This window comes from Onychomys torridus, chromosome 10 (assembly GCF_903995425.1).
Source record: "Onychomys torridus chromosome 10, mOncTor1.1, whole genome shotgun sequence".
NCBI classification, from domain to species: domain Eukaryota; kingdom Metazoa; phylum Chordata; class Mammalia; order Rodentia; family Cricetidae; genus Onychomys; species Onychomys torridus.
The window spans coordinates 65,532,040-65,558,404 of NC_050452.1; the positions used below are offsets into that span (position 1 = coordinate 65,532,040).

Genomic DNA, 26,365 nt, shown 5'->3' on the forward strand with positions numbered 1-26,365 from the left:
TCATTTTTACTGTTTGTAGACATGGCAATGGAAGAAACTATATTTCAGAGTATTTCTCCCCAGATAATACTGTGAACAATGTAAATGATTTTCCTGTGCTACATGTGATTATATCACAAAGATAAAAAAGTCCCACTGTACAATCCTGGTCCTGGTGAGACACAATCTTCAAGTAGACACACGACCTTAAATTGGCATTGCCTTCTTGCTATTCATGTAATTGACAACAGTTTCCCCAAGCTACCTTGTTTTTTGTTTGCATGTGTTTGTGGTGTACATGTTAACATGTGTGTTGTTGCACATGTGTGTGGGTATAGAAGTTCATGTAGAGACAAGAGGCTGATGTTGGGTGTCTTTCTTAATTGCTCTCTGCTTTCATTGGATGGGGCAGGGTCTTTCATTGAACCTGGAGATTATCAAGTTGGCTGGTCTAGTTAGGTAGCATGTCATGGACTCCCCCTTCTCTGCCTCAAGAGCACTTAGATTACAGGTAGCTGCTATATACCTACCCATTTTTAAAATGTGGGTGTTGGGGAGAAGAATCTGGTTCTCATGTTTCAGTGACAAAAGCTTTATTTAGAGAGCCATCTCCCCCAAGTGAGTTTCTTGACCTTGTTTTTTTGCTTTACTTTTCTTTCTTTCTTTCTTTCTTTCTTTCTTTCTTTCTTTCTTTCTTTCTTTCTTTCTTTCTTTCTTTCTTTTTCCTTTGATATTTTGAGACAGCCGTGGCTGTCCTGGAACTCACTCTGTAGACCAGGCTGGCCTCACTCTCACAGAGATTCACCTGCCTCTGCCTGCTCTGTGCTGGGATTAAAGGCATGCACCACCACTACCTGGCTTGACTTTGTTCTGTAGGAGAGAATTATCAGAAGGTGTCAGATGGACAGCAGTGGTATGAAGTTGGGGATTTAGGGTGATGTGTTGAGACAAAATGAAAGTGCTAATATAAGAAGAAGGTGAAGTCACCCTAAATCCTAAGCCCCATACCAGGGTGCTGTTCTTATTCAGAAGGTAATAGGAAACTAACAAAGGGTTATCTTTTCTTATTACAAATGAAGTTTCTTATTGAAGGAAACAAGAAACAAAGATAAATACTTTAGATCAAATAAACTACAGAGAACACATGGTATGAGTATGAAATGTCTCCCACCAGCTCATGTATAGAAGGGGTGATACCCGGCTGGGGTGCTACTTTGACAGACGGCAAATAGAAGGAGATGGAGCCTAGTTGGAGGAAGTAGGTTCCTGGTACAGGCCCCTGAAAGGTATCTCCAGCCCCTCCCTGTCTCTCTATCTCCTGGCTGCTCTGAGCAACTTTCCTCTGTCACACCCTGTCACTGTGCAGCTCTGCTTTATCAGTGAGCAATGGCACCTGCTCCCACACCTGACTACTTGAGTCCAGTCCTTTGGACTCGCATGGTAGAAGGAGAAAAGCGACTCTCCCAAGTCGTCTACTGATTTTTATGAGCACACCATGGCATGTGTGCATCTATGCGCAGCAATGAAGCCTGTCCAGCCAAAATGAATCTTTACTCTTTGAACATGTTTTCTTTCTTTAAGTACTTGTCACAGTGATAAAAGCAGTTAATATGGAGAGCTACTCTTAGCCTCTGGGGGATATTTTTCTCTATATATCTTGAATAGAGAAATAAAATGGTTATTTTAATCAAAATGTAATCAGGCTGTATTCATTCTTCTATACAGTTCTCTATGATTCTACAGATACCTATGCAGCTCAATACAAGCTTTCTGACATTATAATCTTTAATGGCTATATAGAGTATTGTGGCTCAGTTGTTTTTTTTTTTTTTTTTTAGCATTGTAAGTTTTGATGTTTTAATTGTATCCACATGTTGGAGCAATAAAAATCTCCATAGTGAACACTCTTGTAGTGAAATTACTTTTGGTGCATGCATATGATTATTTCATCAGAATATTTTAAATCATTTATTTATCTATCTATCTACTATCTACCTATCTGTGTGCATGTGAGTGCATGCATGCGTGTGTGTGTGTGTGTGTGTGTGTGTGTGTGTGTGTGTTTGCATGCATGCACACATGCCATGGTGTGCTTGTGAAGATCAGGAGACAACTTGTGAGAGTCACTTCTACCATGTGAGTCACGTAGTAAGGCTTGGGAACAGGTGCCATTACTCACTGAATCATCTTATTAGTTCCGTTTAGGATAACTATGAGACATGGGAAGATATGAAGATATGATCTAAAAAAAAACAAAGACTCATTCATGTTGAGAAATCTGTCCCCAGAAAAGCTCTGTGAATGATTTACCTTGTCCAAAGTTTGATTACTAATGTTTTTCTCAAACTTGAGCAGGAGATGGCTGTGAATTTTGACAGATTAGAACATGCCCCAAGAAAGTGACCAAGATATTGAAATTGGAGAGGCTGGTGAGGAACAATCAGAGTAGGATGCTGGAAGTGGGAAGAGGGAGCAGGCAGTGTCTTCAAATGTCTCAAAGGCTGCTCTGTGGAAGGAGGGTCACCTCATTCTGTGTCCTTCCAAAGTACAGAACTAAGACCAATTTGTAGCGGTTCCCAAGTCTGATCTACGTGGTCTGGGGGACAATATATTGAATGGAATGAGCCAGAAGCAGAAAGACAAATGCAGCATGTTTTTACTCACATGCAGAAGATAAAACACTGATCGCATAAAATAGAGATTAGAATGGTACCTAATGGAAACGGAGAAGCGTAGAGAAGAGAGAGAGCTTGGAGGCACTGGCTAAGTGTTAAAACATACTCAGAGAATTACAGTCCAGTAGTCTATATGTCAGTAGAGTAACAGTAGCTAATAGTCAATCATGTTTAAAAAAACTATATAAGAAAGTTCTGAATGTCCCCAACTCAAAGAGATAAGTGTTTGAAGTTGTATATCTGCTAGTGACTCTATGTTCTATGTGTGGCATGTACCTATTTGGAAATTCCAAGTTGCCACCCACCATTCCTCATTCTCCCCTGGCCAAGTATGCATGATTATCAGATTCTCATGTATCAATTAAAAATAGAAAAGACAGGGCTAGGGATGTGGCTCCGGTGGTAGCATGCTTACCCCGCATTAGGAAACCCTGGGCTCCGTCCTGAGCACATTAACAGGGTATGGAGGCACATGCCTGAAATCCCACCACTAAGGAGGTAGAAGCAGGAGGTCATCTTCTGCTCCATAATAAGTTCTCAAAACAAAATGAACCTAGACAAAACCAAGCTAAAAATAAATTTAAAATTCAGTTAGAAAAAGTGTCTGCCTTCATCAGAAAAATATTTTCTTAATTTAATGCTAAAATATGTAAATGGTTATATGGTATCTTGGAAAGGTTTGAAGATTTGAGATCTTCATCTTTTCAAAGAAAAATAGAACTTTGCATGAGTACTGTGTTTCCCTTTGACACATGGTCCTCTGTAGGCTAGTTAATATTGGCAGGCCTCAGAGAGAAACCTACTTGTGACTTCACTGCAGACCTGCTGGGCAGGGTTAATGTGGATGACATTACATAGACAAACCACTCCTCGTCATTCACAGATGCTGGTACTTCCAAGAATTCCCTCTTGGTTAACAAATCTATAATTACACATGGATGCTCACAGTGCTTTGCTAGTTACTTTATTTGCAAGTGTGCATGGCTGAGGGTAAAGAGGACAGCATTTTGCCTTCTGTGCTCAGACCTCCTATTGTAAATGACTATTCTTTTTTTCCCAGTGAATTTAGTGTTAAGTTTATTACATTTCTTTCACTTTACAGTCCTACTATTTAAAATGGAGAGGCAGGAGAGATTGCTAAGAGGTTAAGATCACTGGCTGGTCTTCTAAAGGACATGAGTTCAATTCCCAGCAACCAAATGACAGTACTCACATAGACAAATGTCTCTAACTTCAATCCCAAGGTTCTGACACCCTCTTCTGACCTCCAAGGGCACTGTATGCACATGGTACACAGACATACATGCAGACAAAACCTCATATACATAAAATAAAAATAAAAAAGTCATGACAAAAAAATGGAAATCAATAGCTTGCTATCAGTATTCCTAATTGAGAGAAGGCTGTGTATTACAGAGGAAATTGTGTATCAGATAAACTTTGCTCATGTACAAACTACAGTGCTCTTGGCAAGAAGTTCAATGTTAATGATTTCACAGTACATGGAAAAGGTGATCTAAATATAAATATGGCCAAGATGAGGTTTTTCAAACGATCAGTTGTCGTAACTGCGATGAAGGCCTTTAGCCTTCTCTACAGCTGTAGTTCATCAGTGGCCCAGTGCTCTGGTTCACTGCTACTGATGTCTTTATATCCTGAACTATAGTGGGCCATTAGAACTGACTGTATTTGGTAGTGTGGCAAGCGTGTAATTTGTAACTAGTCCTCATTAGTCACAGATTCTACAATTGCAAATTCACCTGTGGGCTAACAGTTTAAAAGACTTATGGGTTCCTTTTGCCCTTAGAAAGGAACTCTCAATGGCCGATTATGTACTGCAGCCTCAAAGCTCTACTTACTCAGACTTGTTCAAGTAGAGACCTCTGGGGGCCTTTTCCAAGGACAGACCATTACTGTTAGTCCTGCCAGACCTTTGACAGATGAGGCCAAAGCTGAGGACATTAGGGCGGTTGGAACAGATGACATTAGGTCTATTGGGAAGGGGATGTACTGCCAGCCTATATTTATCCCTACCTGGACAGGGGTAGGGCTGTCACCTGGCCTCCCAGCTTTTTGCAAGGTGACCATCCTCTTCTCTTCCTTTGCCTTCAGAGTCTGGGAGTGGGTACCACTGCTTGCCTGACCTTCACATGCACTTAGAGGATGTTCCTGGGAAAAGAGTCATTTCTTGGAAGGGATGGAAACTTGCTCTAGCTGGATCCCTGGGTCTAGAAATCAGACTCTAAGAGTGATGATGGCCACCAAGAGTTCTCAAGGAGGTGCCAGCTATCCTGTTAGGGCTTTCAGAAGTTTGAATGACAACCTATAAATTACCTCCAATGCTGAAATTTATTTTTTAATTTCACAAGTCAGTTTCTTACACTAACATTTGTTTTAACAACCCAGTTTTCTCTGTATGTGGTTTATTATGGGCATGGGACTGTGGTAGAGCACTTGCTTGGAGGTATCTGAGATTGGCTTGTTCAGTTGGAAGGCAGGAATGGGCTGGGATGCCATGTGCCTCACAATGTCCTACAGAGGTCTATGTAAGATATTGGTAACTCAAATATTGGTAACATTAATCTATTTTTATTCATTTCTACCCATTGTATGATCAGAGATTCCTTCTTCTTCAGTCTCTCTTCTAGGACCAACAATATAACATAGGCCTGGTACAAAATTAAAACATGAGGCCCATTGTTTGAAAAGCCACAGTAAATCTTTCTTCTTTGATTTCTGGTTTCTCTCAACTGGTCGAGGTGTTTATGAACTATTCCATGTGGCTCCCTTGTGAGTGAGGCTACTGAGTCAGGCAAGTAGCCAGTGAGCTGTGATTTCTCAGGAATTCCCCCAGACTCATTTGCTTTTCCTGCCTGGCCCTGTCCACATTGAGTTCTGACCCTCCTCACTCCTATGTCAAGTCTTTGGTTTGAGTAAGATGTTTTCATAGCCCCAGTGTCATACAGAGATGAGTGTACTTGCTCAAGGTCACATGGCAAAGAGTGAACTCAGGTTTAATTCTTGTTCCCTAGCATAGCCTTTTTGAAATTTTATAACCTTTAAGTGGCATGCAAAAATCTTTCATTTCCAAATCCGAGACCAGGCTAGGATGTCTCCAATCTCTAGACTGCTGTGATAGCAACCTGAATCCAATGGGGCCTCATGTGCATGCATGCGTAGGCAAAGGGTAAGGCAGAAGGTCTGTAGAAAATAGTTCCCCAAGCACCAGCAGTACTCAAGTGAGGCTCCACATATTGCATCTGCACTGGGACCCATAATTTAAATTTATGTCCTCCTGTGTTGGAGAAAAGATCTCATTTTTCCTTCACTCTGATTTTCCCCTCATCACCATCTCTCTGCTTGCTGAGGTCCACATGTGGTTGCATGGGGCCTCCTGTATTTCGTGTTCCTGCAATCTACACAATGTACTGAAGACATTTCCACATCAAAGGCCATACGCGTTTAGACCCTTCCACATGGAGCACATTAGGACAAGCTGCAGCCACTGGTTCATCTTTGGACTTTCCTGCACCCGGGATAGAGAACAGCAGAGCTGAAAGGACACATAGAGCCTCCCACAGCTCTGACCACCAGAGAGCTGTGGAGCGATGAGGCAAGGCCTCCATCTGGCCCCAGACTGCAGTCCCTCCCCTCCGCACTGTAACAGCTTAATCTTCCCAAACTCTGCTCCCCACATGTCTCTCCCGCATACCAGAGCCTTTGATGGCTTCCCATTCCTTTCAGAAGAAAGTCAGAATCACTGTTCCTCCATTTTCATCCTGTCACAATTCAAATCCTTTTCTAATCTCTTTCTTTCATCTTACTATTTTTCTTCCAGAACATTCCTTTCTGACTAAACAGCTACTCGGCCCTCACAAAGGATACCATAGGCAAGTCTCTTCTTTCCTCTTCCTGACATTCTACGTGGGGTTTCTCATTCTTTTACAACCCTGTCCACCCTTTTCTCCTGTGACAACCATGCCTCATTTTTCCTGGTTGCAAAGTGGGTTTTGATAGTGATTAACTGCATACATTAGTCTTCCACAAAAACTGCCTTCACAACCAGCTGTGGGCAAGCCTATTGAAACGTGTTGTCCCAGCTGGGAATGCTGTGGTGTGTCTTATGAAAGCCTTGTAATCATGGGAGACATTTGCCTCCAGAGTCAGGGCTTAGAGAGTCATTGCATGGTTTCTTTCATAGTTGCTGTTGCCTTCCAGGATGTGTCCATTCATAGATTCAAACACATTTTGAATGAGCTCAGGCACCGATCTCAGGCATATATTGATCACAGTGTCTAATGTTTTCATCTCCCTTAGCTTCTTTTTAGGTAAAAGGGCAATACCAAACAACTGGGAGGGGCTAATTCTAGGGGACAATACTAGCCCAGCACCCAGTTAGCGCTGAGGACCCTCTCCAAGCAGGACACTCAATCAGTACCTGCTTTTCCTTTCTCCTGACAACTTTGTAACAAACTGTGGATATTCTGGACAGCAGCCATGGCCCAATTGCCATAAAGCCCCTAGACCTTGGTCTGAGATGTGTGTTCTATATGAGATGATTGTATTTATGGGCATATGACATGTCTTCTTTCAGATTCTTTTTTTTTTTTTTTTTTTTTTTTAGTTTTTCGAGACAGGGTTTCTCTGTGTAGTTTTGTGCCTTTCCTGGAACTCACTTGGTAGCCCAGGCTGGCCTCGAACTCACAGAGATCTGCCTGGCTCTGCCTCCCGAATGCTGGGATTAAAGGCATGTGCCACCACCACCACCCAGCAGAAAGTAAGGTTGTTCCCACCGGTTTTGAACCAGGGACCTCTCAAGTTAGGCAAGCATGATGGCCACTACACTATGGAAACCCAGTACCAGATTCTTGCTAGAATAATTTTTGAAAAAAAAAAAAAACATGGAAAAGTGAGCTGAAAAAGATGAAAAAGAAATAGATGCTTAGCTAATCTGTGCTTTATTGGATGTTTTAGCATTTTTTTTTCTTATCTGAACTGAACAGTCAAAGTTATAGTCTTATTAAGATTTATTCTCAAGGAACCTAAATTTGTTCTTGGATGAAGTTGCCAGCCAGTTTCCCCCTTTAGATGTAGCACCAAAGTGTTGTTTTTTTTTTTTTTAAACTATTATTAAGGCAATAAAAAGTGCCATTTAGTCCTTCAAGGGGATATTGCATCAGCCTTTCTTATGGGGAGGAAGTGGCATTTTGCTCATTTCTCTCTCATTGCAAAGGGGAACTCATACTAATGCCGGCATTCTGCAGACCGGAGGAGAGCATCTCACTGACACACATTATGCAGCTATTTGGAGCTAATGTTATATTTTTATTAGGTTTAATCCTCTTCTAAGTTAATAGACCAGAAATCAAAGCCCTGTGGATCACAGACACCTGGAGTCATTAGGAGAAGACTGTGGCTTGCAAGCAGACACTAATAAGTTTTCAGAGCAATCAAAGGACGTGGATACTGGGTTTTCCTCAAGAGGAGATGGCCAAATGAGCTGGCACACATGACACTTTGGCAGGCAGAAGTCAGCAAGGACTACTTGTTCAGGGAGTAGGAATGAGCAGATGGTGGAGATGAATGATGCTTGGCGCAATCATTCCTATCAAACCCTGACTGCCCAGAGCTGAGGGAGCAACATTTCCTGATTAGTGGCAGTTATGGACAATTCCTATTCTGGCTGCTCCTCTGCCACTATTCTGGGCATCTGTGTCAATGAGAGCAAAGACCCCACACCCTCCCACTTGTCTCTGAAACGATTTGGACCTGAAGAGATAGCTACAGACTTGGTGATAATTCCTCCTCTTATCAGAGATTCTGGTGTTTGCCATAGCCTTTGGGGGAACAGTTGTCATCTTTTTGCAGATTAGGAAAAGAACATGCAGTTTTGCAGGAACTGAGGCCGTGCTTTACCTCCAGAAGAGCAGGGTCAAACAGTAGGCTATAGAGGGTCATAGTGACCCAGGCTTGCCTCTTGATTTGGCTTCTTACTGACTTTAGGGAAATTTTGGTGCTCTGTGAGTCCTTAGTTTACTCATCTGAAAAAATTTTCCTTACATGTAAAAAGGGAGGGTAGCCATTTTACGGGCTGTCTGTGAGGATAAAAGAGAGGTGTTGAAGTGGCATGCTTGACCAGTTTCACAAATAGCAATTGAAAAGAAATATATGATGAGGTGTGAAGTGGGGACCCATTTGGCCAAGATCCTCTGATAAATCTAGTGGATGAAGGCAAACAGATTCTCACTATTTAAAGAGAAAAAATAACTTGGAAACTTAATGTGATTCGGTTTGATTTATGCTGGCTTAAATATGCTTAGGTCTAGCATATTCTAAAAGTCACTTCCATTCCAAAGCCAACTTCTGTTGTTTTTGCTGATTTCTCAAGGCCCCTTCTCTCCTGTTCGCCATGTTTGTTGAAGAATTAGGCTGGATGTGCTGTGGACATTTTGTAGCCATACGTGCCTTCTATAGCCTGACTTCCCTTTCTGCAAAGTTCCTGGGAGGGTTCAGCAGGGCCCCAAGAATAACCAGTGTCCTAGGATCAAGGGAGTGACACACATCCTTGGGAACTCAGCAGCTTTCTACACCACTGGCTGTCACTTTCTGTAAAATGGTGATTCTTCCCAGTGACTGCACTTTTTAAGGCACAGGGGGACTCGAAAAAATTATACAAGCCTCAGCTCCACCCTCTGAGCTCTGATGGTTGTGGGTATAGCCCTCACTTAAGGGGTTTTTGAGGCTCTCTTGCTAATAGTTAAGGTGCCACCAGGTTTGTATCTGCCTGGAATGCCCACATCCTTTAGTCATAAGGCATTGTCACATACACGCTTTCTCTTTTTTAATTTTTATTTATTTATTTTTAAAAATTAAAAAAATTATTTTATAATTAATTTAATTTTACATATCAGCCACAGATTCCCCTGTCCTCCCTCCTCCCACCCCCAGCCTTTCCCCCACCCCAATCCACCCCACCCCCCATTCCCACCTCCTCCAAGGCAAGGTCTCCCCTGGGGAGTCAGCCCAGCCTGGTAGATTCAGTTGAGGCAGGTTCAGTCCCCTCCTCCCTGCACCAAGGCTGAGCAAAGTGTCTCAGCATAGGCACTAGGTTCCAAAAACCTTCCCCAGGACCTCACCCAAGTCTCGCTCAGAATGCTGTCTTGGGTAGAAGAGGGTGACGATTTTGTAATGAAGTTGGTTTACGGTTGGAATTGATGTCATGAAGTCTACACATGTTGTGTTTAATTAGGATGCCCATTAAATGTATGTCCACACTGGGACCATTAGAAGGACAGGAAAGAAGGAGGAGAAAACCAAGGGAAGGAAGAAGGAAGGAAGAGAAGAGAACCTGATACTCCATGATTCAGCAACACCAGCTTGCTAAGGGTTTATCCTCTAGTCCATTCCTAATGGTGGAGACAGGATTTTAACAGTAGCTGTGATTTATTTACACAGCCTCTTCCGATTTCACTGAAACCCTGCTACCAGTGGTCTTTGCCTGGACTGAGTGTTTGCAGGTCCTTGGCATCTTGTTACAGAATTGAAGAAGCACATACAATTAATTAGCACAGTATAGTGAGGGGTTTCATTCAGAAGCGAATCAAAAGTACAGACGGGGCAAATAGCAAGAGAGCTTCAAGCTCAGCTCTTTACTCAAAGCCTCTGATTACTGGCAGAGGTGTCTTTGTGTGGCTCCAGGAGGAAGAGATAGTTGCTAGGGGCAGAGTATGGGTGATTTGCGTTTTGATTGATAGATTTGGTTTATATAAGCCATTGGACATGTTTTTCCAATGATGCATCTGATTTTAATCTTGTGTAATTATGCATATGTAATCATATGCTGATTATGTATGGGCATAAGATGGTAAATAGTATTTTTTTTCTCCATAAATGTTTATTTTGAAGATAGAGTTTTCCTTCCAGCACAAGCAGCCTAAACTAGTCTAGGCTGGATTACCCCACCTCCCTTAGTTATAAGATGTGTTTTGGCTACAAAAGGAGTTTTACTAAATGTTGCTAGGGGACTATAGATTGGCATGACTGGCTTGCTTTGGAGAAGGGAGGAATGTAGCTCAAAGCAGGTGGAGTTCCAGGTGGCTAGGACATTGTTGGGAGAGTGATGTGCTTATGGCTCAAACCAAGCTGGGGCTGGGTTGCTAGTCACCCCAGTGTCTACTTGCCTCATCCATCCAGTGAGCCTAATGTACACCCCGTCTTTGTTTTTTACAAAGAGATGCAGATTAAAAGTTAATTCACCAACGATACCAGCTAGAAAATGAAAGAGCTGAATTCCAGAGCCTGTCTTCATTTTGATGGCTTTTTGGATTAAATACCGAGTCATCAGTAAAGCTTGCCAGTACAACTGCAATGAGATAGTAACCTGAAATAGGTCTCAGGGACAGTGATAGGCAAGAAACAAGGAAAGAGGAAACACAGGGTGGCTTTGGAAGAAAGTTGAAAAGAATTCAGAAGAGCCATCCTTCTCTCCCTCCCTCCCTTATTCCTTCCTTCCTTCCTTCCTTCCTTCCTTCCTTCCTTCCTTCCTTCCTTCATCTAATTCTTTCCTCCTTAAGCCACCCTCCTGCATCTGGAACCTGCATCCAGGAAGCTGATTAACCAAGAATTACAGGTCTTCTTTTCCAATACCATAGCAACAGCATCAACATAAATTGTCCTCATAAGAAACCTTATATTTACCATAGAGAACAGCCTTCTAAATAGGATTTGAGTGAGGCTCACTCAAATCACAGTGACGAGCCGGATGTTCAGCAAGAGATTAATGAATTGTTGAAAACAAAATGGAGATATAGGGAATAACATGTGTTCCAAAAGCAGGGCTGAGTCAAGGCAAAAGGAGAATTCATTTCCTCTCCTTTGGCCCTTCACCCCCCCCCCCCCCATGCACCAGACAATACATGGTTGGGCTGCCAGGAAGCGAAATTTCACGCTCAATCATTCTAACTAGACTGGTCCTTTCGGTTCACATATTTTATTTCTTCTCCTTGTCATGGCTCTGATTTTGTGTTCCCATTTCAAATGTTTATTTTGTATATTTCTTCTCCATTGCCTAAAATCACATACAAAAGGACCAACTGGTGTTTCTGGAATTTTTGCTAAAACCCAGGTACGGTGCTAGGGACCTCAGTTATCTAGGGACATGGAAACTGCAGGAGATAAAAGCACAAATGAAAATGAAGAGGAATACTTCGGGCTAGAGGGGGTGCGTGGAGAAGGTGCCTGAGGGAAATTAAAAGGCCTGGATTTGGGAAGAAAGGACTGGGAAGAACAAGAGAATGTGTGATGACAGGGGGGTAAACGGAAACCAGAGAATGAAAGACAGGCCTGGCTCAGAGAGGAGAGCAGAAAGAAAACAAGGGCTGAAGCGGCTGTCTGAGACAAGGACCCGGTCAAGGACTGGAAAGGAGGGAGATGAAGGCGAGACTGAGTCGCTCCAGAGGAACTGTGGGGTCTGGAGACTGAAGTTGTCAAGAGTAGATGGCAGAGTCGTCGTTTGTTCCTCTGTCTACCTCTGTGGGGACGGGCAGTGTAACATATTTTACACGTATCCCGTTGAGTCTCACGACAAAAGATGTGAAGACACAGCTCCATCGGCCAGCAGATTACATATTCATTTATGTCATGTCGTTGTTGCTTCCGGATGATGTAAGGCTTTGGGTCTCACAGGGGCAGATGTGTAGTGTGAACCTTACAATGGTGGTGTGGAATATTAAGGGGGTTTACAGACTACTGGTACTTTCTTGTGCTGCAGCTGGGAACATCTGCATATGTATATGCGCACACCACATTTGTGTGTATTTGTTTGTCTCTGGTTTTACCACAACTTGATATGGCATGCTTTCTTGACACCCATGAGAGGCCTTTCCTTTTCTGAACAGAAACAGAGGAGGAGTAAATTGAAGGGGTAGAGGGGAGATGGCAGAGGGGATGAGAGGAGAGGAAGGAGGGAAAAATGCAGTTGGGATGTAAAATAAATAAATTTTTAAAAATTAAAAAATAAAAGACCTGAAGACCTGGCACTGTTAGGCCGTATTTTCCCTGGACACCATCCCCAGAGCATGTGGGACCTGCCTGCTCCAGCTAGAGCATGTAGTTCCCAGTCTCTGGAGTCTTCCCAGTACATATGCATTTGTGTGTGGTGTCTGGTTACTCCTGTAGATATAAAACTGTGGCTGCTGACTCAACATATTGCCCAGAAGTATGCTGCTATCATATTGATACTGTATTTTTGAGAAATGGTTTTATTTTCTTTCATAGACAGAAGCATCAGGGAAGGAGCATTGAATTGTATTTGCAAATAGCAAGCACAAATCATCCCAAACCAGACACACACATGCCCCATTCTTTATGGAGATTAACAGTCTAAAACCCAGTCCAAAACCTCATATAGCACTGACCTCTGTATATTATAGGTTTTAAAAACTATACATACACATTTTAAATAATGTTTAATTTATACATTAAGTACAGTAAGAGGTTAACAGCATTAATAATAATCAACATTGTAAAACATTTAACCTGTAATAAAAGTTTGCACATTGGGATCAGTATTAAGTAAAATAGGGTTACTGGATGGTATACATTGTGAAGTCAGGCACTCAGTTTGATCACTGGAAAGGCTACTAAATGACTAGTCCATGGATAGTATATGCAGAATGGATAATCTGGACAAAGGACTAATCCATGTTCCAGGAAAGAGAATGCAGGATGCTGGGAGGATTTACGTATTATTCAGAATGGTGTATAATTTAAAACTTAAGAGCTATTTATTTATGGAATTTTCTATTTAATCTTCTCAGGCCATGGATGACTGATGAACAGTGCTGATCCACAATGAAACTGTAGAAAGAGAGACTGTGGATAAAATGGAATGACATGATAAAAGGCAAGAAGGCCTAGAATGTGCTTGTCATTTTGCCCTCACAGCATCATGGAAATATGTTCAGCTTGGCTGCAGTTATCTTCCTTGACATGTTTACACTCTCACACATGTCTCTTCTCTGAGTCCCTGGTGTGCTTACATTCCTCTTAGATTCATTAAATTAGGTGCTAATTTGTCCAGAGAGGAGATCTAGACCATAGCAAAGAGGCCAAATTATCAAGCTTACATAAAGGATGAGTCTCCTCCATGTGGTTTGCCTTCCCATATACACACCTTTTCTTACATAGTGAGTCAATACATCTAGTGTGGGGGGAATAGGTATACATTGGTCCCATTTTCAAGGAGGAACATCGGCTCAGACAGGTCAAACGACTTACACACCCATCAAAGAAGAGGGAAAAGTCAGGGCTGAGAGTGGCATATAAAAAGATTGTAAGTTCAGATTCTTAATTTTTGATAAATTTTAGTTAACTAAGAAAACAAAAACTAATTCTAATATAGATGTAAACAAGCTTTGTTAAAACCATTTTAAGAAACAGAATGTTTTAGTTAATTTTTTTTTTATTTTACTGGTAGGCTTATTGGTGCAAATTTAGCATTAATAGAAGAAGGATCTTTGAGTCACAGAACTTATCAGCTCCCTGGACTGTGGGTACCAGACAATAACCTAAGCGGTAGTTAGGGTCATCCTGAGAGACATCTGACTTTCCATATGATGTCCACGAATTGACTGCCATGAGCTTTCTTGCTAGGTCAAGACCAGGGATATGATTTTTATTTTTAATTTTTATTCATTTATTTTTTTTTCAGGTAGCTTCTGTGCTTCCAGACTTAGAGAGGGAGGATTTGGTATGTATACTGAGTATCAGTCTGCCAGGATCTGGAATCACCTCGGGATAAGCCTACAGGAACACCGGTGAGGGATGATCTTGGTTAGGATAATTGAGGTTAGAAGACATACCCTTAAAGTGGGCCCCATTCTCTGGACTTGGGTCCTGGACTGAACAAAAGGAGGAAGCTAGATGCGCATGAGCAATTGTGGCTCTCTCCTTCCCGACTAGACATGCAACGTGAGCTGCTGCTTCCAACTCCAGCTGTCTTGACTTCCCAGCCATGACTGCCTGTACTCTTGAACTGTAAGACAAGCTGAACTCCTCCTTCCTTAAGTTACATTTGTCAGATACTTGTGTCATAGTAACAGGAAAAGTAGGAACTAGTACAGGAGATGTGGAGGTCATTGTTCCCTGGAGTCAGGCCTGGGTTCTGTGTCAAGGGAGAACACACATACATTCTTAGTAAACCACAAAGTACCGGGAAACTTTCTTTCAATAAACAGAGACCCTGGGGAGGCGGGGAAGGCAGGCAGAGGAAAGAGAACTTTCTCTTGCTGTATAAGAAGAAAGAATAAGGATGATCACAAGCCCTTAGTAATAGCCAGATTCTGAAATAGTGAAGAACTTTCTAATCATCTATGGTGTTTCACGGAAGGGGTGGTTTTACTAGGCATTAGCATTTTGTTCCTGCTGGTATTAAAGCTGAAAGTAAAGTCTGTATCTTGGATGGAGTTTAAAAGTTCATTTGGATGGTATTCACTATTGGCTGCAGGGGCATTACGTATTCCAGGACAACTAGTATGTAAATTTCTTCAAGAAACAAAAGTTTTATATTATATCTCCAGATTACATTGGGATCATATGACATTGCAACTCTTTGTAATAAAATGGGTTGACAGAATTTGTTAATGGAAATGGACTCCGATTCTGCAGACCAAGAGTGGGTTCATGGAGGAGAGTGGAAGGCATAAAGGTGACAAGGAGAGTACTCAGGAGACAGATGCTCAAAGCTCCCACTTCAATACCCTTTGTATTGTTATAACAGAATACTAGAGACTAGACAGTTTACAAGTAACAAACCTTAACTTCTGGAGGCTGGGAAGTCTCAGGTCAAAGAGTCCTTATCTATTGAAAGCTTCAATGCTGTTTTATATCATTTGAGAAAGCAACAGAACATGAGCGCATATGTACAATGGAACTCACCACACGGCAGCCCTGTGTAGAGCACATCAATATACTCGAGACAGGGACTCCATATGACCTTATTCCTCCCATTAAGCTCTGCCGCCCAACGTTGTTGTATGCGATTTCGGTTTCCAATATCTACTTTTGGGGAGCACATTGAAAACACAGCATTCTCCAAATCCATACCCAGAAACATGCTCTTTATTGTAGAGGGAACAAAGAAACAGCAGTGATCCTGGAAGCTGTATAATGCTTTGGTAAACAAGTCAATGCCAAACCAGGTTAAAGTCAAACTAGAGTTCAGAGTAGAATAAAATAGAAATTACACATAAAGTCTTGTACAAATAAATTAATGTAGGAAAAAACCCACAACACTCTAAAAAAACTGTCCTAATTTAAGAGGATGAGCTGTTTGGAGGATGTCGGCCATTAGCAAGCAAATAGTGTTTTAATGACTGCTCTTGAGTGTTGTCTGAGACCATCTGGTAGCAATGTGTTTCAGGGCGACAGGATCAGCTCTGGCTTTGCATTATTGGGAGAATGTGGAGACTCCAAACTGCATCAGTCTGATGCTGCTCTGTAGTTAGTTGTTCGTTAGTTGGAGTCACTTTTTTTCTCCTGAGTTAGAGGCAGAAGACAGAAGAATGGATGGGAAGTTGATCTCTTTACTAACTCCGCACTGGATAACATCCTCTAGCTGTTGCTCCCTCTTCAATGGGATTGGATATTCATCTGCCACAGGTGATATATGGGACTAGGTAATCAGCCATTTTGGGTTCATCTTACCACGTAAAGTATAAACTCTATAGTGACAGAAGATGTCCGTTTAAAATGCATTTATGGACTGGGGAGATGGCTCAGTGGTTACCAATGCTGACTATTCTTCCAGAGTATCAGGATTCCATTCCTAGCACCCACATAGCAGCTTACAACTGTTTGAAACTCCAATGCCAGGGGACCCAATGCCCTCTTTTGGCTCCTGAAGCACTAGGCATGCACTTGATGCACAGACATACATCCAGGCAAAACATCTATACACATAAAACAAACAAAAACGAAACCATTTCATTTTAATTGGAGGTAGTTACTGAAGGATTAGCCAAGAACAGAGTTCTTCATTGCTAAACAAAAAATAAGGAATTTCTTCTGGGATCCTGTGTGGCAGAGGAGAAAATGTGTAGATATTTTTTGAGACAGACATGAGTGCAAAATACCTGCTTCATGGGCTGGAGAGATGGCTCAGTTAGGAACGTGCCTTCCATGCAAATTTGGGCCTCAGTTCAAATGTCTAATATCCACTCATGTTTAAAAATCTAGAAATGGTGCTGAGTGAGCATGGTGGCATGCTTCTGTAACCCCAAGGCTAAAGAGGCCAAAGTGGATCATCGGGGTTTAGTGGCTAGCCAGTCTAGTCTACTTAGGCTAATGAGAGACCCTTTCTCAAACAAACAACAAACAAACAAATAGAAGGTGGATGTCTCCTCAGGAACAATATCCACATTGTCCTCTGGCTCCCCTGTGCATTAGCACATGAGCATTCATGTACATGCAAATACACACACACTCATATGTGCATGTGCACACACAAACTACCTAGAGGTCCTTATGCAAGTTTCTCACCTTCTCTTGCCTAAAAACAAGGGTGATGTGGCCACAGTGCATGTGCAGTGCAGGCAATGTAGCAGACACTTAACTGAAAGACACTATTAATGGGAACATAGTAAATACTTCCTTTGACGGGAGCTTGTCACTTTGCAGAATTTGTTTTATTAACTAGTGGGGAGCACATTTCCTGGGTGCTTCCTTAATACCTAGCAGGAACAGAACAGAATCACTTCCTGAAATGTCCATTCCTGTGCTGTTCTCCACCTCCACCTCAGTGTTTCAAGGGTCTTGGCAGACCCCTCATGCTTCCTTGTTCCAAGGAAAGAGAAAATTCTGCCTTTCTTTCTAGAGAGTTCCAGTTTTGCAAGGACAACACCAAGTGACAATCCAAACTGCAAAGGGAAAAGCCCAAGAGGCCCCAGCGCCATACAGAGAACTGCAGACAACCGAGTAAAGCTAGGAACCGGAGACGTGGTCCACCCCAGGGGAGGGCACGTCAATTACTTGTTCATTATCAAATGGCCAGCCTTGAAAATGTGTATACAAGTAGCATTAGATAGACACAACAGGTTATATTCGGGAATATATATGTATATACCAATATGCATATGCATACAATAACAGTTAATGAAAAAAGAGGCCATGAATTTGAAGGAGCGTGAGCAGGAGCAGATGGGAGGGCTTGGAGGGAGGGAAGAGAAAGGAACAATGTAATTAAAAGACAACCTCAAAATAAAAAATTAACACAAAAATCACTTAAAAGAGGTTTTTCAGATTCAATGTACACTTGGGGGAGGGGAAAATGAAGGGCTTTTGATGAGAAATTTTCCCAGACCTGGCAGACTTGAGTTGACGAATCTATGAGAAATCAATGTGTCTATCCAGCACGGCTTGTCATACCTCAGAGGCCAGGACTGTCTAGTAATGCTCAGATAGTAGGCTCTGCCATCTTTTCCATGATCCCCAGTACATAGCCCGGGTTTGAAAGTGTAATCCAAAGACCTGAAGGGTCATGCATTTGATAAGAGCTGGTGTAACCAGTGTGAACCAGGTTCTCCGGGGATCGCTGTCTGATTCTGGTGCAGCAGATGGCAGAGCTGGCAGCATCAACAATTTCTGAAGCTCAAGCCCTGCTGCTGTGGATTCTTGGAATCGGATTTCGGCTGATTAAAGAAAGTACGGGAATGTGACATTTCTTGCAGACCTCTGCTCGTAAATTAAGATCCAGGCCTGCTCCGTTTGTAAGGCAAAGGGGAATCAAGGGGAATTAATTCCTGATCTCTGAATGCCATCACCTGGGGTGTTGCAGAGGCCCGTAAAGCACCCCTGTGAGTAATACCATTCAAAAAACTCTGAGAATGTGGTACGAGCTGCGCTCAGAGTTCTCAGACACAGGGGAGTTTATTTTTGCAAAAGGCAGACAGCCAGGAAGAGGGACTTAAGTTCCTCCGGAAGGGATATATTAAAACAACCCCCCCCCCATCATTGCATGCCAATACCATTATTATGTAATTGCTTGAGCTGTAAACTCATAAAACTTTTGTAGATCCAAAGGTTGTTTTGGAAATGTGCCTGCTTGATATGAGCTAAAAGTCTGGAACCCAGTGATGGAGTTAATGATTTCCATAAAAGTGCTTAGAATGTTATCTTTCTGAGTGTAGACTGGGAGGGCTCTCCTGGGTCAGTCAGCCCCTCCCACACTCCTCATTGTTTACCCTGGTCCATTGTACGGGAATTGAGGAGACCCTCACTGAGTGGAAATGTGGATCTGGTGAGGCCTGAGGGTTGCTGTCTCAAAGACCAGGGTGATTGTCTGGACTCTGCAGACTGGGCCCCGTGGACCCCTAATCCCCATAATTTCTGCAAGAGCTTCAGCACCTCATGTCTCGCCTAGACACATCTAGCCTTCTAACGTGGTTTTCTCTCTGTTCTCATCACGTTACTTCCTTGTTTACCAGCATTTAATGGTTATTCCATAAATGGCACCAAACCTTGTGTTCTGGCATTTAAGGCTTTGGGGGGTTCCAGTCCAATGTCTCATCTTCCTTGGTGTCTCTGTTCTCTGTGGCTGCACTTCCTTCTGTCAGGGCTGCCCTCTTGCCCCTCCCCAATTCTATCCTGTACTCCCTTTAGGCCCGCCCCCTCTGCCTGTCATGCCCCACCCACCAGCCCTCCCTCATTTTTAAGGATCATGTTTCATGTTATCTAATTTGAGGAATCTTGCCCTGCCAGGGCCAAGGCATCCGAGGTACTTCAGTTTGAGATTCCCCTTTAGCCCTTAGGGTCTGAAAGGTTAGGGGGTATTCTTAGTTCTTCTGGTTCGGTTTTCTCATGCATGGAGTGAGTCATCTGCTTCCACCTGAGGGGGCAGGGATAAGTTAGGAATGGGTTAGCCATATTATAAAGGATGCTCTGTGGGTCCTAGTCCTTAAGGAATGTGTCTGGCTAGTCTGATTATTGGGGTATTTTTTTTTTGAAGTTTCACTTGCTTGGAGTCTCTCTTACATTCCATACTACAGTTATTGAATTTTGCATTTCAGATCTGTAGCACACATTTTATTTTCTTTCTTTAGAAATCCCTGGAAGTGAGATACCAGTTTCTGCTGACTTAGCAAGGATGCTGCTCAGTTGGGTCCATGGCCAGTAGGTAGAAACTGACTTTTCCAGTGTTTATTCACTGACAACATTTTTAGTTTTCTGCCCCCATCCAAAAGTTGAAAATGGATTTTATAACTCAATTTTCTTGGACACGAGAATCTCCACAGGGCAGTTTGTGAAGTGGCCAGCGAGAATTGATACATTTCTATTAAGTCTTGGGAAATCTCATGCAACTTAAGGACGCTTGTTCTCAGCTCACTGGTTTTTCAACATGCATTCATTTGTTTTTCCAAAAAAAAAGAAAAAAAAAAGCTTCTTGGTCTAATGACTTTGGAAAACATTAGGTCCTAATGATCCCAATCACGGAGAGCCAGAAGACACGTTAACCAGCTAAAATGGGAAGAGGTCCTACAGTAAAACACCCTGAGTTGCTGATGAGAGCTGACATTATCAAGCTGTCATGCCAGGTACTCTGAGATAAGCCCTCACACAGACTCTCTAAGGCAATCCTCAGAATGCCCTCAGAAGATGGATATATTTGCTTTTCTCATCTAAGGAGTGAAAATCCTGACATTTGAATGGCTCCAAGATCATACATCAGGGGGAAGGCTGGGATTTGATGTCAGACATCTACAAAGTTGGAACCAAATGCCCCACTTCACTGTGATGCATAGCTTTCCACATTCCCAAAGTTGCTTGACCAAGCAATACATTGAACTATGTATTATAGCCACAAAGCCAGTTGCCTTGGAACTGGCTTTGGAAAACAGATTCACGACCCAAATTTGTCCCTGTTGGAGAGCTGAGGTGATCTTTATACCTCTGTCTCTGACTTTATTGTGGTAAGGGGCTCAGCCTCCAAAGTCTAGTTCAAAGGCCACTGCATAGGAATCTCTCTCAGACTGAGGCAGACTGTGTTACAAGGCATTTCTGAGTATCCTCGTGTTGTCTGCACTGCTGTTAATGTTATCATTGCTTTTAAAACACATTGCTTAGTTAGAGTAACCCCAAGGTATTTTATATCATTTGTGGCTATTGTAAAGGGTGATGTATCTCTGATTTCCTTCTCAGCCTGTTTGTCAATTGTATATAGGAGGGCTACTGATTTTTTTGAGTTGATCTTGTATCCTTTTATGTTGCTGAAGGTTTTTATTAGCTGTATCAGTTCCTTGGTTGAATTATTGGGGTCACTCATGTATACTATCATGTCATCTGCAAATAGGGAAAGCTTGACTTCTTCCTTTCCAATTTGTATCCCCTTAATTTCCTTATGTTGTCTTCTAGCTCTGGCTAGAACTTCAAGTACTATATTGAATAAGTATGGGGAGAGGGGACAGCCTTGCCTTGTTCCTGATTTTAGTGGTATTGCTTTGAGTTTCTCTCCATTTAATTTGATGTTGGCTGTTGGTTTACTGTAGATTGTCTTTATTATGTTTAGGTATGTTCCCTGTATTCCTGATCACTCCAAGACCTTTATCATGAAGGGGTGTTGGATTTTGTCAAATGCCTTTTCTGCATCTAGTGAGATGATCATGTTGTTTTTTTCTTTGAGTTTGTTTATATGGTGTATTACATTGACAGACTTTAGTATGTTGAACCACCCTTGCATCCCTGGGATGAAGCCTACTTGATCATGGTGGATAATTGTTTTGATGTGTTCTTGGAGTCTGTTTACCAGTATTTTATTGAGTATTTTTGCATCAATGTTCATGAGGGAGATCGGTCTGTAGTTCTCTTTGTTGCATCTTTGTTTGGTTTAGGAATCAGGGTAATTATAGCCTCATAGAAGGAGTTTGGTAATATTCCTTCTGCTTCTATTGTGTGGAACAATTTAAAGAGTACTGGTATTAAGTTTTCTTTGAAGATCTGGTAGAATTCTGCAGTGAAACCTTCTGGTCCTGGGTTTTTTTTTTTTTTTTTGGTTGGGAGACTTTTAATGACTGATTCTATTTCCTTAGGGGTTATTGGACTATTTAAATGCTTTATCTGGTCTTGATTTAACTTAGGTATGTGGTACTTATCCAGAAAATTATCCATTTCTTTTAGATTTTCCAGTTTTGTGGAGTAGAGGTTTTTGAAGTATGACCTGATGATTCTCTGGATTTCCTCAGTGTCTGTTGTTATGTCCCCCTTTTCATTTCTGATTTTGTTAATTTGGATGCTCTCTCTCTGTCTTTTGGTTAATTTGGATAAGGGCTTATCTATCTTGTTGATCTTCTCAAAGAACCAACTCTTTGTTTCATTAATCCTTTGTATTGTTCTCTGGCTAAGATCAAAAACACAGAAGACAGTTTATGTTGGAGAGTATGTGGAGCAAGGGGAACTCTCCTCCACTGCTGGTGGGAATGCAAGCTTGTACAGCCACTTTGGAGATCAATATGGTGCTTCCTTAGAAAATTGGGAATTCATCTCCTCCAAGACCCAGCTATAGCACTCTTGGGCATATACCCAAGGAATGCTCAATCATACCACAAGGGCATTTGCTCAGCTATGTTCATATCAGCATTGTTTGTAATAGCCAGAACCTGGAAACAACCTAGATGCCCTTCAACTGAAGAATTGATCAAGAAAATATGGTACATATACACAATGGAGTACTACTCAGCAGAGAAAAACCATGACATCATGAGGTTTGCAGACAAATGGATGGATCTAGAAAAAATCATCCTGAGTGAGGTAACCCAGACTCAGAAGGACAAACATGGTATGTACTCCCTCATAGGAGGATACTAGATGTAAAACAAAGATGACTAGACTGCTACACAACTCCAGGGAGGCTACCTAGAAAACGGGACCCTAGGAAAGACCCAAGGATCACCCAATGACAGAGAAATGGATGAGTCTACATGAACAACCTGGACGACAGTGGGAGTAATGAAGGGCAAGATTTGAGGGAAAGAAAGCTTAGGGGAGCAGGAGATCCCAGCTGGATCAAGAACAGAAAGGGAGAACAAGGAATAACAGACCATGATAAATGAAGACCACATGAGAACAGGAATAGGCAGAGTGCTGGAGAGGTCCCCTTAAACCCACAATGATACATACTCTGTAGACTGCTGGCAATGGTCGAAAGAAAGCCTGATCTGACCTAGTCTGGTGATCAGATGGCCAAACACCCTACCAGTCGAGCTGGAACTCTCATCCTATAACTGATGAAAGTGGATGCAGAGATCCTCAGCCAGGCCCCAGGTGGAGCTCCAGGTGTTCAATTGTTGAGAAAGAGGAGGGATTGTAAGAGCGTGAATTGTTGAGAACAAGATTGCAAAAAGCACAGGGACAAATAGCCAAACGAATGGAAACACATGAATTATGAACCAAAGGCTTTGGAGCCCCCAGTTGGATCAGGCCCTCTGGATAAGTGAGCCAATTGAATAGCTTGAACTGTTTGGGAGGCATCCAGGCTGTGGGACTGGGACCTGTCCTTAGTGCATGAGCTGGCTGTTTGGAACCTTGGGCTTACACAGGGACACTTTGCTCAGCCTGGAAGGAGGGGACTGGAGCTGCCTGTACTGAATCCACCAGGTTTAAATGAATCCCCAGGGGAGTCTTGGCCCTGGAGGAGATAGGAATGGAGGGGAAGGGATGAGGGGAAGGGGGGAGGGGTGGGAGTGGGGAGGACAGGGGAACCCATGGCTGATGTATAAAATTAAAACACAAATACAATAATAATAATCAAAAAATAAAACACATTGCTAAAGTGCCTGGCACACAGTGGGGCCCTCTGTTAAGACTTGTTGAACAAGATGGAATTACTTCTGTAGCCCTTGGACCTTTGACCCCTAAGCCTGGCTTGTCAATCTGGACTACTCACTTGAGACCCATTCTCTAGACCACAATTTTGGTTAAGCCTGGTTCACACAAAAGCAGTTTAGACAGGTAGCCGCTGTCTTCCTGGCAGTTCAGTAGTTAACATTCTCTTCTTCCCATTCCTGGATGAGGCTGCTTCTCTCTCCTAGATTCTCTAACAAGGACTTGGTTAAGTCACCTTGGGTCTCTCTCATCAGAACCCCTTTGGAGACTGCCCTGAGTGGTTGCTTCCAAGGCACTGTCCACGTCTCATTACAAAGCCACGTGAATGAGCCTCAGATGAGTCAGCTGGCTTGGGGATTTTTGTTAGCAACCCTTAGTGACTTTGTTTTCATTTTCATGGGGTAAGAGGTGGGGGGAGCAGGAGGAGAGTGTGGTGTGTGTGTGCTTCTTGGGCTCTGGGGTGGGGCCTGGCAAGTTTGATTTCCAGAGACTCAGCGGGCCTCTTTGGGAGCCCGTGATGGGAAACCACGTCATGCCATACTGCGCATTTTTAGGCCGCACCCATCCCCAGGGCCCACTCAGGCGCCATACAAGCCTTGGCCATCCAGCTCTCTAGCTGCCTGCGATGAGGTCATGGGTGGGGTACTGGAGACCCCCTCCAGATAGGGTGGGGGCTTCCTCTACTGTCCAGGGGTGGGCCGGAAGGACTGGGAAAGAGGCAGAGGTGATAGGTTTGCCTGTCTGACCTCCTGCTCTCTGGTAGTGGTAAGTAGGCTGGTGTGGGTAGTGTAGAGGGAGAAAAAGAGAGCAGAGAGATAAGGAATAGAGAAGTCTATGGATTGACAGTTGGGGGCTACTTAACCCATTAGCAGTTATGGGTAAGGGGAGGTAGCTAACAAATTGTGTTCCTTTACGACCTTACCAGGAGCTAATAGTCACCTCCTTGCTTTTATACAGTAATGCCTTTACTCTGACCTTAATCAACAAGACCTCAAGGCAAGGGAAGCCAGAGCAATCCTCATTATGTAACTAGACTTTGACACAGGAGGAAAAAATAACAAGAAGGTAGAGGCTTTCTTAGCTGGAGACACAATGAACTGCTGTAATAGCTCCTATTCCCTCCCAGGCCTTACTGCCTCGATTGCTAATCTTTTTACACCAGTGGGTCTTGCAGACTGAGGTTACTTCCATATTCCAACCACCTAAGCTCTCTCAAACCCACAATTCTTTAACCTCTACCTGAGAGCACATACATATGTGTGCACATGGAGCAATCAACGCAGGGCTCTGCTGAAACTTTTAGCCTGCAGGATCCATCTTCTCATCTCAGTGAATATCTGGGGCGCGGTGCGGGAAGGGGGTGCACCTGGAATTCTGCCTTGAAAAACAGGAACTCACTGACAACAGAGTGTTTCTCCAGGAAATAGAAAGATGCACGGAAAGTTCACAACCCTCTACCCCAAAATGCTTCGCAGAAAACCAATGCATAGAAAAAACAAAAACAAAAACAAAAACAAAAAACCGAGAGCTATCTGAAGGCACACTTGAAAAGTCAGTCACCCTGCGCCGACGTTGACTTAAGCTAAAAATGTCATGTCATGTTCAACTGTTTTCTTTTGTTTATTTTTCCCCTCTAGGGAGATAAGGTTAATATTAGTAATATATTCCCAGCTTCTTACAAGAAACAGTCAAATGGTATCCTTAAATGTAGAAAACGTATTTCGTAAAAGAGTTACAGTAACCACGACCGAGAGACATTTTAGAATGTTACCACAGTCCATGAGAAGGTTTCCTGAGTTCTAAGACACTCAGCTCTGGGAGGGAAGTTGCATACAAACAGATACTGAGATCTTGACAGTACACTAGCCCACTGCCCTCTGCACAGCCTATGCTGAAAATACAGGGGCTTCAGAGAAGCCCTCCCACCTTTTCTAAGAGAAACAGCATTTCCATACAGAGACGCTTACCACATGAAGCGGAATAGAAAGTAGGAGAGATACCGCTGCTGAGGCTTTCCAACCTCTGATTTATCATTTGTTGACACTCTATCCACACGTCCCCCCATCTCCTTACAAGTAGCTGTCTGCGGTTCTTCCTGCAAGCATTTTGATAAGGTCTAAACAGAAGAGGAAAAGAGAAGGACTGCAGTGAAAACCATAGCTTACCTTTCCTGGGCATTGCTGGCTTCAGACTGCTCCCCCAAACATGAGACTTCTTTGCTTTGGTTCTCCCATGAATTCAGGAACCATTAGAAAGTGTTCAGAGCAGAACTGTGCTCACTGTTGAAGCTGCCCCACAATGATGCAGAGAAGTCTGTTGATGGAAAGTCGAGGATGTGTACGAAGCTCGGAGCTCATGCTGTCGGATGAAGTTCTGCAACCGTCTTTCTCGGTTTAAACAGCCTCCCACTCCTTCTCCCAGGCACTTGCCAACTTCTATAATTTAAAGCAACTGCGATCCTTCCCATAATACTCACATTTCAAAGAGTTTACTCTATACACTCGTTAGTCATGAGGAGGAGTGGAGTGGGCAAGGTCCTTCTGCAAACCCCAGATGGAGGGAGATGCAAAGCGAGGGTCTCAGGTATCCGGAGGATTTTTCCATCCCTCTGCAGCCATTGCTCTTTGAACCATGTGGATTCTCCGTATCGCTGTAGCCTTTAAAGTGGAATCTAGAGACCCGCTGGCATCATTTCCCCGAAGCAACGAAAGCACTCTGGAAAGTTTATGCAGCAAACTCAGGAAAGGGGGCTAAACCAGTGGAATCGTGTCCACACATCACTTTTGTTAGCAGGACTGTTTCTCTGTGACGTCCTTAATTTTTGCACCCAATGTTTTCAT

At 42.8% G+C, this 26,365-nt stretch overlaps 1 protein-coding gene across 2 annotated transcripts in view; it reads right to left on the reverse strand.

Moving 5' to 3' along the window:
• Positions 1-26,113, reverse strand: part of C1qtnf7 (C1q and TNF related 7) — a 103,873-nt gene extending 77,760 nt beyond the window's left edge. The window contains exons 1-2 of one of the 2 annotated variants that reach the window (XM_036201168.1): positions 26,002-26,017; positions 25,691-25,838 (exon numbers count right to left, since the gene is read on the reverse strand). In XM_036201168.1, the coding sequence (XP_036057061.1) occupies positions 25,691-25,703 (13 nt within the window). In that variant the 5' untranslated portion in view covers positions 25,704-25,838; positions 26,002-26,017. Of the gene's footprint in view, positions 1-25,690 lie in introns of both variants that reach the window. The other variant, XM_036201167.1, reaches the window with a different exon arrangement.
• Between the last annotated feature and the right edge of the window lie 252 nt (positions 26,114-26,365).